Raw genomic sequence first — 14,803 nt, forward strand, 5'->3', positions numbered from 1 at the left:
GTACAGTTAGATGATAAATAAAAATCGAGATAAATACAAGATTTAAGTAATAGACTTTTACGTTTATAAATCTTACTAATATAAATGGATAGATTTGCCATAAATGTTGAGCGTAGTCTGGACATACAAATTCAACTATTTTTTTTCATTTCGCGCAGACGGAGTCGCCAGCAAAAACTACTTACAATTTAAACCTTATGAAATATGTTTCACTTTCATTGTTATAATTTTTTTAATGTTTAAAGTAAAATGTCTTGTGTAGTTACGAATTTTGCAATTTCTTTTGAATTGCGACTATTTGCCTTAAAACAGACTTAAAAATGTACTGAGTATTTGAGCCCGCCAATCGCTTACATCTTGAGTCATGTCGAGCGAATCAAATTAGAGTGGTCTTCGCCTAACGCGGATCAACGTTCAATCTTGTATTTACGATAATGACCAATTGTTGACCATGTTTGGGAGACGTTCCGACCTCGTTTCATTTGACGAAGTGACTAACTTCATTATAAGATATATCTACCATCAATTTTAAACAAATTCTTATAAAAGGGTAAGCAGTCATGTCATTATTTTTCCATTAAATATTCATATCTTTTGAAAAAATAAATTTTACGTATTGTTATCAATGTATATTTTTTCGAACGTTATTTTAAAATCTTTACAATGAAAAAGAAGTTGTTACATGAACTTTTCTTTTAATTTATCTGAAAAAAAAAAGTGTACATCCTCCACGAAATGATCGTAACATAAAGTGGTTCAGGAAGTGTATCACTTGGGGGATCATTTGAGTCATATTACAAATATTGCGCGCTCCGAAATAGCTTAGAGTCAGCGGCGGTAAACAAAACCGCGCTGCATCGCTTGTTATGAACCACGGTCGTTGCCAGCTACCTGGACATCGAGTTTGGGTCCTTAAGAGTAAAGTTAAATGTAACAAAACTTTAACAACATTGCACAGAAAATCTAATTTAATTTTTTTTTTAATTTTTTAGAGTTTATGCTACTTCGTGTTTAATTGAGCTTGCTTATAAGGCGTTTTAAAAACTGTATAGAAGTATGTAATTTACACAGAGAGTTAACCAATGTATAGTTGCAAATTAATCCATACGTATTTAGTACTAGCTGTTCCCCTGCGACTTCATCCGCATAAACTTATGAAAATGTTATTTTATTGTTTACATGTGTCAAATAATCAATTGCAAATGTCAAAATACCAATTACCTTACTATGGCAATTTTGCTTTCTTGATGTTGGCAGAAACTTATGGTCTCTTTCCCACATTGGGGTTTTTGTCCAAAATATTAACCCCCTATGTTTTATGGCGTGAAAATATATAGCCTAAACCATGACGTAAGTGTAAGGCTTTTTATTACAAAAAATTTTTTTCAAAAATATGCTATAATTGCTGACATCTTAGGCAACAAAGAAGTGTGTGTTTACGCTTTATTATAATAGTATAGAGTAACTATAGAGTATAGATTACAAAAAATCGTTTTAAATAAAATGAAACAAGTGTATACCTAAAATATTCTGGATATACCTAGCTATGTACAAATGATGCATTTAAACAGTTTGCACAAGTGGCACTATATAAAAACACAATAAAGAAACAACATTGATTTAGTCATGGTTAATTTTACTCAGTGTCCCATGGACGTAGCAAATAAAAAAACTTTAATATGACTGTAAATGTAATAAAATATTCACATTGAGACAAGTCAATGACATAGTTATTTTATGGCAGCACATGTCTTTATGTTACAACTAGTAATTTAAAAATACATACTAGAACCATAATAACTTTTTAACATACAACTCTTTTTTCCCTCGAGGGGAATGCTTTATGCATACTGCCATCCCCGGAGGGGGGACAGTTATGTGAAAATCTCCCAGAACCATAATAACCTACCAATCTAATAGTAATTAAATAAAACGAAATTAAAAATCCATCTGATAACACGTATGAGATTTTTTGTCACATGTTTAGTCACAATTTTAGCAAGATTGTTGAGACTAATACAAAGGTAAAATCTATTAAAAAAACTACAAAATAAACTATTGATTCAAATCAAATTGTACATAATTCTAGATACATTTTCCACCTGAAGTTGCCTGAAGGCATAATTAAATAATTCCGTGCAATTGAAAATGAATTACTGTGACATGTACAATCAAAAGGTCCACTGACAGACTAATGAGTGCGGACTAACTGCAGATCCATTGTGTCAATCAATATGAATCCTTGATCTAAATAATAACATGCTAATATCAAAAGCATATGTACTTTAATTGTCATTTTCTGATCAGTACTGCGATAAACAAAGGAGATTGATACAAAAGTTGGTGGCAATCTTGGTTGGGGTTATTCTAGACTGACATCCAAGAATTGAGATGGGTGAGTAAAAGTCTGTGGTCCCTATAAGTATCTGTCATAGATGCAAAGTATGTATGTATGTGGCTAGCAAGTAATAAGACAACAAGAGTATATATGAGGGTAGATTTCTTCAATAAGTAGACATCTATGCCAATAAAAAATCTTAAGTTGGCACAATAACTATTATGTTTATTGACTCAAAAATTATTTATCTACTTTGCAAGTATTTTTACCAAGTAGGAAATAGTATAGTAAACAAACATATAAATTTAATTTTAACTAAAACTTAGATTTTTTTAGGAATAATTGTAATATTACACTAATTTAAATATTCAGTTTATATTTAGTAATTGACTATGTTACATTTTGTCAATAACAAATACAGTCTACCCACAATCTAATTACATCTAAGTGTTTTTTTTTTTTTCAGTACAATCAATAACTTTTTCTTATATGAGTGTACTTATCAGATAAATAAATATTCATTGTAATAGGGAATTAGACAAATTCTATTGATGTAAGTAAATAATTACATAATTTCAAACATAAGTAAGTAATGAAATTATAAATTGCATATTTTAATTATATATTATGTCCTTTGGTAAGTATATAAAAAAGTTTGGCGTCTATAAGTATTAACAGCCGATACCATAAGGCGCTACATCGGCTCCGTGCGACGTACGCGCCGTACTCGCGTAAATAAACAAATTACATTGTAAACATTCAGCGTGAAGAGAACATAAAAACGGCAATTCGCGATCTAAAACGGACAACGCGAGGATAAATTGAGCACAACTTAGTTTGTTATGCCCCATCCAGCGAAATGGACAAAAAATGCAATGGGTCCATCCCGTATAGTCAATGTTGTTTGGTAGTTTTGGCGCAAAATTTCCTCAGCTTTGCACGGTTATAACTTTACCTGGTTTCAGCGATAGAGAGTGAGTGAATGTAAACAAATCCTGAAACAATTCAGCTTCGAGACCAAAATCGTATCACAATGGAGAGCACATTTGACAATCGACTGTGTGATCAAAACATAGCCTTTTGAAGCCCTTGCAATCAAGATAAGGAAGGCTTGGCGATTCTAACACATACATTAGTGATCCAGTAACGATACTGAATGGTTATTGAATGGGAAAATGCTTTTATTCGAATGCTTTTCGCGAGATTATTATTCGGTTTAGACACTGAAAATGGCATAACACGCGAACACTTTGATCGAATTTCACACTGAAACACTTCACCATATCGCGACACTTTGTTTGAGGAACGCGAGACGGGCCTCGGTATGCATTTTTTCACTCACCTTGTTGTTTATTTGCTATTTTATTAAAACAGTTTTGAAAAACTTCATATAAATGCATAGGCTCGTCATCGCTCGTCGCCATTTTGGAATTTACTGTCCAAATAAACCATTGACAATATAGAAAGAACCACTAACAATTAATGCGTTCAAAATTTTTTGACAGGAGTCCCCTGGAACTAGAAATGAATCTCGCACTTCATTAAAAAAAACTTATTTCTCCAAAGTTAAAACTAAGACCACATTTTCTGTTTTAAAATTATAAGCTTCTTTACCTGTAACTTAATTATCTAGGTTCATTGTAATATTTCAAATTACCCAAAGAGGTCATAAAAATTGAGAAGTTCGCCATGTTTTGCTATGAACTGACGTAAGAAAAGCCTATACTTACAAAATTTTGGAGTGCACTTCAAAAAAAGGGAAATAATAACTATCTACATGTAACATGTTTTCATTGAATTCCATTAACACCCAAAACCAGGTACAGTTTAACATAAATTTGCTTAAATCGCGTAAAACATAGATATAAAATTTGTTTGTCATAACCTTTGTTGTTGCAGATTCTTATTAGCTTTAGTCAGCTGTCGTCTCGTTATTCATGTATATTCAAGCAAAAGAAGCACAATAACAGTAAAAATAAACATGTGAAAAGCACAGAAGCCGCTCCTGGGTTCTACAAAGCTGCATTATGTCCTGAAAGTTTAGAAGAAGCAGTAAACAATTTTGATAAAAATGTTTTAAAAGACATGGGTAAAATTAACTTAAGATCTCTTAGAACAGTTTCTACACCTTGTAAAAATTCCGTTAAAAGCTTCGTACAGTTGAGCTCCGCAAAAAAAATTTCTCATATATCAGGACAATCATTTGAGAAAAACAAAAATGGTTGGACGAATGTACCCCATGTTCCAACTGTAACCGTCGATTTTCGCGGTAAAAGTCCGAGATTGACATTCACCGAAAACTTTATTGGACTGTTTGCGAATGGAATACATGATGATGTGTTCAGATACAAAATACAGGTCCGCAATTTTAAAACGGAGCGTAGTATCCATGCAGACTTGAAAAGGAATCCCAACCTCATCAATAGACTGCGTAAGTTATTCGGTCAGTATTATTAGCAATTTTTCTGCAGTGTTAGTTGTTGTTAGTAACAACATACATTTTACATAAACTGTACATTCATATAATAAATTGACTGAAAGATTCACTTTAGGTCATAATTAAGTAATTTCCATTATTGGAAGATAATTAAGTAAATATCAAAAGCTAAAGCAAATAAAGAAAGTCTTAGCTTAAGCTTAATGTTTTATCTTATTCAATGCTACTTTGCTTAGTAAGTTTTATTAATATGTGACATTCAACATGATAACTTAGGAGGAATAACTAAAAAGTAAATATTTTTACTTTTGCCCTGTCTTTATACTTACTGCAATAGCGCAGCAACCCAAAGTGGGTCTCTGACACGAGAGAACGCCAGTCTTTATAAACAACATATATTACATACAGGTACAGCAGTTAGATATCTTAGCTATAAATACTGTGCAAGCTGTTAGGCATAAAAGTATGCAGTTTACTTATTACCTTAGTCTGCCATATTTATAAAGAAATAAGCCTAAAACTGTACCTTAATAAGATATTTTTGTAAACAATTAGGACTAAATGTCAGTGAAGGTACAGAGAAACAGCAGCAAAGCAACATGGGGCCAGAGGTAGCACCACGCTTGGAGAAGCTCCTTACCGAAGACCAGCTTCTCACTAGTCATCAGAAGGATAAGATTAAGATTGCATTTGCTGAAGGATATCTTGCAGGTATATATCCATCACCTTAACAGAACTTGATTGAAATTGATGATCTACCAATCATTGTTCATACATGTGTAGCAGATCAGTGCTTACAGCTTAGCTCATATTTGTATCGGCATAGTTGTGACATGCATTTAGAAAGATCTGTGAGTCATAAGGCTGCTAGCAGTTCATCAGCTCAAATAATTATAGTTCAATATGTGACTTTACACCATTTTAGTTGTTGAGGTGCAGCTCAATGGTTTTATGGCTCAGCTGAAGATTCCAAACAGTTCAGATCTGATTTACACACATAAATTCTGAGCTTTAGGGGTATTATTGAAAAGTGGTAGTGCCAGTTTTAACATCTTAGCACAAATGGGCCGGCACGACTAGTGTAATACCACGACCACACAGAAAACAGGAATGAAATGGAAGCAATTCCGTGTTTCGTCTGATGAGTGTGGTGCCGAAGGCCTAATTTAATCCCTTTACCACCCGTTTCTTATAAGAAAAGGATGGGAAGAGGAAGTGGATTTGACGGTGGAGGAGATGCATAGGAAGGGGAAATATCCTCATTATGTGCGTCTCCTCCTTCGTCGGATAAGGTTAGGCAACGCATCTGCAATTGCCGATGTCTATGGGCAGCGGTCGCTTCGCCATTTTGGCGGATTCAGGTGTCCGCTTGCTTGATTGCCACCTTATGTTATATAAAAAAGAAATATGGATTTTGTACAGGTTTTAAATGACATCTTTAATCTCACATAAAACTGAACCAATCTAGTTATTTGTAAAGCTATTGATAGCCCTGATCTATTGTTTTTATGTAACATCCATTTTTTACATATTAGTGATGGTGTTATTCCAGGCTCTCACCCGGAGAATGCTCGCACTTCCAAAGGCTCCAAGTACCTGAAGCTGGTGCAGCAGTTGCTCACCATTGTGCTGTTCCTTGCCATCTTCGTCAGCCTCATGGCCTCCGTTAGTGGCACTGTATTCCGGTATACATCAACTATTTTAATAGCTTCTAACAAAATAATGTTTTGTAGATTTTTAACACTTAACAACCGAATTCTGAAATGAATCTCGAACAGTTTGTTACATAAGTGCTGTTTACAATGTGACAAGTGTCAAAATGTTGTTTAATTTTACAGTTTAAGTATGGAGTAATATAAAATTTAGTTTCAGTATTCCGTCGTAAGTTTTGCCATACTCACAATAATTGTAATAATAATTTAGCTTGTAAATGTAGTATAAAGGCTTATAAAATTGATTATTGATCTGGTATTTAACAGTTTGGGCTACATTTTGTAATAATATAATCAGCAGGAATGTGACTAACATGCGCAGGATCCAGCTCGGCAACCAGGTGGAGGTGGACCCCGAGGACATCAATGTCACCTTCGATGACGTCAAGGGTGCTGACGAGGCCAAGCAGGAGCTCAAGGATGTGGTCAGTTCAATTATTTTAAAATTATACTTAACAGACTAGCTTTTGCTCGTGATTTCGCCCGCGTGAAAATAAATAGTAATATAAAATATAGCCTATGTTACTCGGTGATAACATAAATTTTTTATTGTGAAAGAATTTTTGAAATCAGCTCAGTAGTTTTTGAGTTATAAAAATGCAAATCCTTCCTTTTTATAATATTAGTACAAAAGGGTATTTTTGTGATCTAAATATCTTATCTTCCAGAAAAGTCTAATTGTAAGCGAATTTATTTTTTTATTAGCTTTCGCCCGCGACTCTGTCTAAGTTAAAAAAAAATACAAGTAGCCTATGTGTTCTTCCAGACTACTCTACATGTGTGCAAAATTTCATCCAGATCCGTTTAGCCGTTTAGGCTACAATCTCTAACAAACATCCATCCATCCATTTATCATATTAGTAAGGTTTATTTGTTTAACGTACAGTTGTGAATTTTCAGGTGGAATTCCTAAAGTCTCCAGAGAAGTTCTCTTCCCTAGGGGGTAAACTGCCGAAGGGTGTGTTGCTGGTGGGTCCGCCGGGCACGGGGAAGACCCTACTGGCGCGTGCGGTGGCAGGCGAGGCTCGTGTGCCCTTCTTCCACGCAGCGGGCCCGGAGTTCGATGAGATACTGGTCGGGCAAGGCGCGAGGAGGGTCCGGGATTTGTTCAGTGAGTCAATACATGTGTTTAAATACCCTTTTAAGATTTTATCAGGTTATTGCTGGATATAGCTTATGTTAAAGATAACCAGAATTGCTAGCGCCATCTATATTAATTTAAATAAAATAAACGACTCTGCCATCTAGCGTGCAATATTCTTTGTAGTCGGTCAACCATATGAATTCGCCAAAATAGCGACACTACTGCTGACCATAGACATTCGCATTTACAAATATTCTACAATTGTTTTTTTTGTATAAGTCTACAGTGGACTTGTTAATAATAGTAATTATTTTACATTATTTCCAGAAGCGGCAAAAGAACGTGCACCTTGCGTTATATTTATTGACGAGATCGACTCTGTCGGCGCCAAGAGGACCAACAGCGTGCTGCATCCGTACGCCAACCAGGTCTGATGGCCATTTAAGCTAATTTCAGAACATATGCAGAGAAGGGGACATGGGAAGAGGAAATATCCCCATACCGTGAATCTCCGTCTATTAAAGCAATGCTACTTGCATTGTGGGGTAAACTTCAATCACGGGTTAAATTAAATCCAAAATTAGGTTTTTATGATTCTTTTTACAGAAAATGAAATAACTTTAGAACTACAAAAAATCTAGAATCATGTTTTAGGCTAATTTTATAGCTATTTAGGTCTTCTACCTTCACAAAACTTTTGATCCTTTCACTATCATCTTGTATAAACTGTATTGACACTGAAAATGTTAGTTCTTTTATTATCTCATATCTTTATTTTCTTATTTAGTATATAATATATAAGTTACATGATAAAAAATAAAATAAAAATGCACGAAACAGACCACCACCGGTTGCAGAATCCGATGAATCAACCAATGGTACAGAGACATTATCATCACTAAGCTTGAGGTTTCTAAAATAACTGTTTTTATTTTTAATTTGTTGCAGACTATCAACCAGCTGTTATCGGAGATGGATGGTTTCCACCAGAACGAGGGTGTGATAGTGCTGGGCGCTACCAACCGCCGCGACGACCTGGACCAGGCGTTACTGCGCCCTGGCCGCTTCGACGTTGAGGTCAATCAGTAAATAATTACAATTTAGAGCCATAAAAACAACGTTTCAGTTCAAATACACGTAGAAATGGTTCCAATTTGTGAAATATGATTTTTTTTTCATACAAACACTGCAATTTTATCACCTACGAGCTGTTCCCATGCGGCTTAATCCGCACGAAATTATAAAAAGTTTATTTAATTATTTACATTTGTGTAATTTCCAATTGAAAATGTCAAAATCAAATGCACAAATGACAAAGAAGGTGTTTAACAATAGATGACAAATACCGTTACCATGGCAACCCTGTCTCTTAGATGTTAGCTTGTAGTTATAGCCCTTTTCCCACATAAGGGTTTTTTCCAAAGTAATTATACCTTTATTTTCATAGCGCGAAAATTTATAGCATAAAACGTGTCGTAAGTGTAGGGATTTTTATTAAAGAAATAATTATTCAAAAATATACTGAAATTGATGACATTCTATGTAACTAAATAGTGTGTGTGTGTTTATGCTTTTTAGTTTAAATATAGATTAGCTTTCGCTAGCGACTTAATCAACGTAGAAATAAAAAAAAAAGTGTTCTTCCATACTATTCTCTACATCGATCCAACTAAAGTTTCGCTAAACATTAGTAAGTTTAGTAAGTAGTAATGTAGTGTGTTGTCCGCAGGTGTCCGTGCCGACCCCCGACTACGGCGGGCGCGTGGAGATCCTGCGGCTGTACGTGGCGCGCGTGGCGGCGCAGCCCGAGGTGGACGTGGAGGCGCTGGCGCGCGGCACCACCGGCTTCACCGGCGCAGACCTCGAGAGCATGGTCAACCAGGCCGCGCTCAAGTATACTAACATGACATAACTATGCACCCTTCACAATTGGTCAGTACAGTTAGCGCTGGAAGACTGGACTGACATTCAACTGGCACAGTGAGTGTACAATCTATGGCTGCTCGGTGCAACTGTACTGACCAAGTGTGAACTGGACATTATGTTGCAAAGTAGCTGTTCCACGTGAAATTATTTTGTTTTTGAACATAGTCTATGTTACTCAGTGATAACGTATATATTGGTGAAAGAATTTTTGAAATCGGAGTTTTTGAGTTATTTCAAATATTTTTATGTGTGAAATAACTCAAAAATATAAATACAATTTTTTTTCTCCTTATATGAAAGTATTGTTATAAAAAGCTACGTTATCGCTTCATAACATAGGCTATGTTTTTTTCTCATTTTTTAAATTTGACTCGGACAAAGTTGCGAGCTATAATAAATACACACAAAATAGTTTTTGACTGTAATGTATTGTGTCGCAGGGCGGCGGTGGAAGGCGCGCAAACAGTGTCGATGGGGCACCTGGAGGAGGCGCGCGACAAGCTGCTGATGGGCCCCGCGCGCCGCTCGCGGCTGCCCGACGACGAGGCCAACGCCATCACCGCCTGCCACGAGGGCGGCCACGCCGTCGTCGCTTACTACACCAAGGTGCACCTCACATATCACACAAACACAAAAACACTAAAAAACACATATACACAAAGCATAGTTGACATTTGAGTCACCTTACGTGACTGACTAGCGCCATCTATTGATTAGGTCCTGAAAACTCGCATGTCGATATAATTAGTTGTATTTAAATAAATTACCAATAGATGTCACTAAATTTAGGTTACAAGTTATAAGACACCCATTCATCTAATCTTTCGCATTTATAATATTAGTAACAATAGCTGTTAACGGCTTAATCTAAATGATATAAAAAAAAAATAAAGTTTGCAAATGACAACGAAAGAATTTGTAAAAAATATGCTAAGATTGCTGATATCTTACATAACAAAATATATGTTTACGCTTTGTTATATTAGTATAGGTTTTATAGTTAGAGTGTATTTGTTCCAGGACGCGCACCCGCTGCACAAGGTGACGATAATACCTCGCGGGCCCTCGCTCGGACACACCGCGTACATACCCGCTAAGGAAAGGTAATCCCTTGTCCTTCCACCCTTTTTAAGAGGATAAATGGGAAGGATTTGACTGTGGAGACGTATAGGAAGGGGAAATATCTTATTTACTTGCGTCTCCTGCAATATCGGAATTTTGGCCTGGATTGGCTCTGTTACAAAGTTATTGATACTGTGCAGATATCACGTGACGAAGCAGCAGCTGCTGGCGATGATGGACACCATGATGGGGGGACGTGCTGCTGAAGAGCTCGTCTTCGGACCTGACAAGATCACATCGGGTAAGCCACTTTTTACCATATAAAAACTATACCTCTATACTTATAATAAAGTAAACACTGCAGGATGTCAGCAATCACAGCATATTTTTGGATTATCCTGTTTTCAATGAAAGCCCTGCACTTATATGTATTAGGCTGTATATTTTTACGCTTAGGGGGTAGGTAAATTAGGAAAAATGCTCTTCGAGAAATAGACAAATATAAGCTTATAGCAAAGAAGCAAGATTGCCATTAACTATTATGGGTTTTCCAAATTTAGTCAGCATGTAGTTTTATAATTTAATATAGATGAAGTCGCGCGGGAACATCCTATTTATTAATAGCTTTCGCCCGCGACTCTGTCCGCGTGGAATTAAAAGTATCTTATGTGTTCTTCCAGACTGTTCTCTAAATCTATGACGAATTTCATCCAGATCTATTCAGCGGTTTACGCTACAAATTGTAATTAACATCCATCCATTTAAATTTTTGCATTTATAGTTTTAATTAGAGTAAGAATGTATGACACCGTGTGTCCAGGGGGGTCGTCAGACCTGAAGCAGGCGACGTCGATCGCGTGCCACATGGTGCGCGAGTGGGGCATGAGCGAGAAGGTGGGGCTGCGCGCGCTGGAGCCCCCGCGCGGCGCCCTCGCCCCCGCGGAGACCATCGGCCCCTACACCAACGAGCTGGTACGGTGCACCATCTTACACAATTTTCTTTTTTCCTCACTAATAATTACGGTATGGAATGCCCTAGAGTATGTTATGTTTGCACAAAATGGCAGTGAAAAATAATTTTTTAAAAAGTCGTTAAAGTTAGTACGAGTTCAGATTTCATTCGTAATTTATTTATTGTTAATTTCTTTGTCGTCGTTTTCCGATTAATTCAAATCAAATTGAAAACGTTGCAATATTAGTTTTAAAACTCAACAATAGATGGCGCTATTTCAAATGTTACTATCAGTCTTAATTTTATTAAATTGGATAATTTAATTTAATTATGCAGTTCCTATGCTTCGCTGATTTTTTATATAAATGTTTTATTGTTATACATTTGCAGGTGGACGGGGAGATAAAGAAGCTGTTGTCGGAGAGCTACGAGCGCGCGAAGGCGATTCTGCGCGCACACGCTAAGGAACATAAGGCGCTTTCTGATGCTTTACTCAAGTAATATTCTTACTCTTCTACAATAAAACTAGAAGGGGAGGGGAGGCAAACAACACTGCGTTGACACAGTGACTCAGACTCTTCACTGGATTTGTATTTTTGTCTGTATTGGAATAACTCGAAAACTACTGGGACGATTTTAAAAATTCACCGTTAGAAAGTTAATTTATCTGCGAGTAACATGGACTATGTTTTTTTGTTATTTTATTATTGTTATTTAAAAAAACGCGGGCGAAGTCACAGTAACAGCTATTTGATAGTATTTTGATGAGAAATTTCTTCATATTGAAGTATAAATTTGCAATATAGATACGAGACTTTAGACGCGGATGACATCAAGGCGATAATGAGCGGAGAGAAGTTGAAACGGGACAGACAGAACCGCCAGCCGGGCAAGGAGCCCGTGCCAGCTCCCGCGTCAGCACCGGGCGCCGCTGGACTGCTGGCTTCACCACCTGCAGCGCCGCAGCCGGCATAGCACGGGTATATTGAGCATTGTTCATCACCAGTAGACGTCCTCACCCCAAGGTGACTCCCCAAGGAGTCTACTCTAAGTTAGGGATGACTAGGCCATAGTCAACTGCAATGCGCGACTTTATACCCTCGTTTGATGTTTTCCTTCACAGTAAGAATGTCGGTTGTTTTTTTTTAATATTTAGAGCCTGTCCCACCACTGGCTGATAGAGGCTCAGATAGCTTGAAAATGACGTCACTGTCAGATACGGTAACAAAATCCGATATTTTCATCATATATTTTACACGTTGGATTGTTATCAGGCAATTTACAGTTTGGTGGGACAGGCCCTTAAATTATTGTTAAAATTATCAGAAACTAATCAATAACAGTTAACTCATGCATCATCATTTAGTGACGGCACCGACTACTTTGCGAGAAAGTCGGTGTCCGTTCACATATAGACACCGACTCTAGTCGGTGCTGATACCGCATCGATCATGAATTAAACCGTTTTAATTATTTGTGTAGAGCATAAAAGGTTTAAAATTAAGTTTTACAGATATATGTGTATTGGTAAAATTATTTGACAAATAATTTGAATTTTCCTTTTTTCTAACTTTTTAAAACTCCTTGAACATTTTTTTTGTTATTTTTACAGGAATATGCGCCGTCCAGTATGACGCTGGGTGCGTGCGGACACCTCGCCTCAATACATACAAATAAGTGTAACAATATATTATTTCATATTCAGTTGATGTTTGCTCTTGTAAGTAGGAATTACAATACGAATGTAAATATTTTTGTTAAACAAGAGATATCTCTTGTGTTAGTTAATTTCAGTTAATATTTCGATATAGGTTGTTTTAAATGTTACATCAACCATTTTTTTTTAATTAATATTTGAATTTATCAATATAATTTTGATTTAAATTGTTTTTTTTTTGCAAATTTATTTAAACATTATCCTTATTAATTATGGATTGTAAAATTTGAAAACTAAAATTTAACTTTTGTTAACGTTAACTTAACAGTTAGAATACTTAGCAGTAACTTGAGAAAGTTGATTGTTTATTATATTCTGTATGAAGTAATTTTGTGTTTTCCCAAAAAATAATGACAGAAACTTATATAACTTAGATCGTACTTAGCGGAGAGTGTTACATCCTGCTTACAAGTTAGCAATGCATTCAAGTTGTGAAGGCGTTAGTGTTATTGTACAACATTAAGCCTTTTAGCGCCTCAAGTGGTAATTATTTTTTAAAATCAAATTAGTAAAAGTACAAATTTGTCTGAAACATGTAAAATTGGAACCCGAAACTTTTAGTTTAAGTTGAATAAATATTTCAACATGCATTAACTTAATAACTTTATGGAATTCGTAAAAAATAGAATCAATTGTTTAAAATTATATGTTAATGTTGGGTTGTATAAAAACATGTTTAACAACTTGTTGTAAAACATGTTTCGTAAAAACCTATATTCAATAGTCATGGGTTTCGAATTTAACTTAAATTATTATTAGTTTAACAAATTGTTTAGTTGATTGAGAATTTATTTCTGCCATTTCTTCCATTTATCTAATTGTCTAACTATTTGATAAAAAAAGAATTAAATTCGATATCTCATGTCTCGATTTAGTTTATTTTCCTTTTTTTTGAAGTGTTACCAAAAACCTTATACGTCAATGATTTTAACAATTAATGATTTGCGCTCGGAATGGCCGCTAACAAAGTTAACTTCAAGTTGAAAGGTTGTGTAGTTAAGTTGCAATGATTTACTTTGGTTTGAATACTTAGAAACTACTGTGTACATTATGGAAAATATTCTTTAGTTTCTGTTTGATCCTGTAACTTAGGACTTGAAAGTTATTTTATTGCATAAATGTGATACAGACGCAGTCAGAATGACCTAAGTATTTATAAAAGTTTTAAATAAATTACCTACAAAATGTATGAAGGCGCAAATCGTATAAGTGGAAAGCAATATTGTAGTTAGATTTCTGAAACTTCATATCTTATGAAAAAGTTAAATACATTATATATTTTATGCAGATCATATGTTTTGAGAAATAAAAATATTGGAAGAAAATCTGTGTTTTATTTTATTGTTTTTTTATATACTCCGTCCAAGTGGAATTTAAAAAATCAAAGTAGCCTATGTGATTTTCCAAAAATATACATTTAAGCCAAATTTTATTGAGTACTGTAACAAACATCCATCCATCTAAATTTTCGCAATTTATATCGTAAGTTGGTAGACGAGTAAGCGGCCACCTGAACCCGCCAAAATAGCGAAGTGACGCAGTGTTTCGCGTTGTATGGGGAGGTTGGCCATAATT

The 14,803-nt window shown here is 35.4% G+C and overlaps 2 protein-coding genes across 5 annotated transcripts in view; one reads left to right on the forward strand and one right to left on the reverse strand.

Annotated features, from left to right (window-relative positions):
- Positions 1-3,778, reverse strand: part of LOC106101365 (protein daughterless) — a 69,331-nt gene extending 65,553 nt beyond the window's left edge. For both annotated transcript variants that reach the window (XM_013280562.1, XM_013280561.1), the window contains exon 1: positions 3,681-3,778. In XM_013280562.1, coding sequence (XP_013136016.1) covers positions 3,681-3,762 — 82 coding nt within the window. In that variant the 5' untranslated portion in view covers positions 3,763-3,778. The remainder of the gene's footprint in view (positions 1-3,680) is intronic.
- Positions 3,779-3,996: 218 nt separating this feature from the next.
- Positions 3,997-14,553, forward strand: LOC106101379 (ATP-dependent zinc metalloprotease YME1 homolog). Of its 3 annotated transcripts, none has more exons than XM_013280597.1 (16): positions 3,997-4,158; positions 4,238-4,781; positions 5,331-5,486; positions 6,328-6,460; positions 6,786-6,912; positions 7,388-7,598; positions 7,899-7,999; positions 8,520-8,648; positions 9,301-9,464; positions 9,938-10,103; positions 10,518-10,600; positions 10,760-10,860; positions 11,380-11,531; positions 11,902-12,008; positions 12,318-12,491; positions 13,124-14,553. In XM_013280597.1, the coding sequence occupies exons 1-15, from the start codon at positions 4,123-4,125 to the stop codon at positions 12,484-12,486; spliced, it is 2,379 nt and encodes a 792-aa protein (XP_013136051.1). In that variant the 5' UTR covers positions 3,997-4,122; the 3' UTR covers positions 12,487-12,491; positions 13,124-14,553. The 3 variants fall into 3 exon arrangements, with proteins under 3 accessions (XP_013136051.1, XP_013136052.1, XP_013136053.1); XM_013280598.1 differs by having other exon boundaries at positions 4,238-4,769; XM_013280599.1 differs by having other exon boundaries at positions 3,998-4,158; positions 6,810-6,912.
- The last annotated feature ends 250 nt before the right edge of the window (positions 14,554-14,803 follow it).

The sequence above is a fragment of the Papilio polytes genome, unplaced genomic scaffold (genome assembly GCF_000836215.1).
Source record: "Papilio polytes unplaced genomic scaffold, Ppol_1.0 DF823991.1, whole genome shotgun sequence".
In the NCBI taxonomy this organism is placed as follows: Eukaryota; Metazoa; Arthropoda; class Insecta; order Lepidoptera; family Papilionidae; genus Papilio; species Papilio polytes.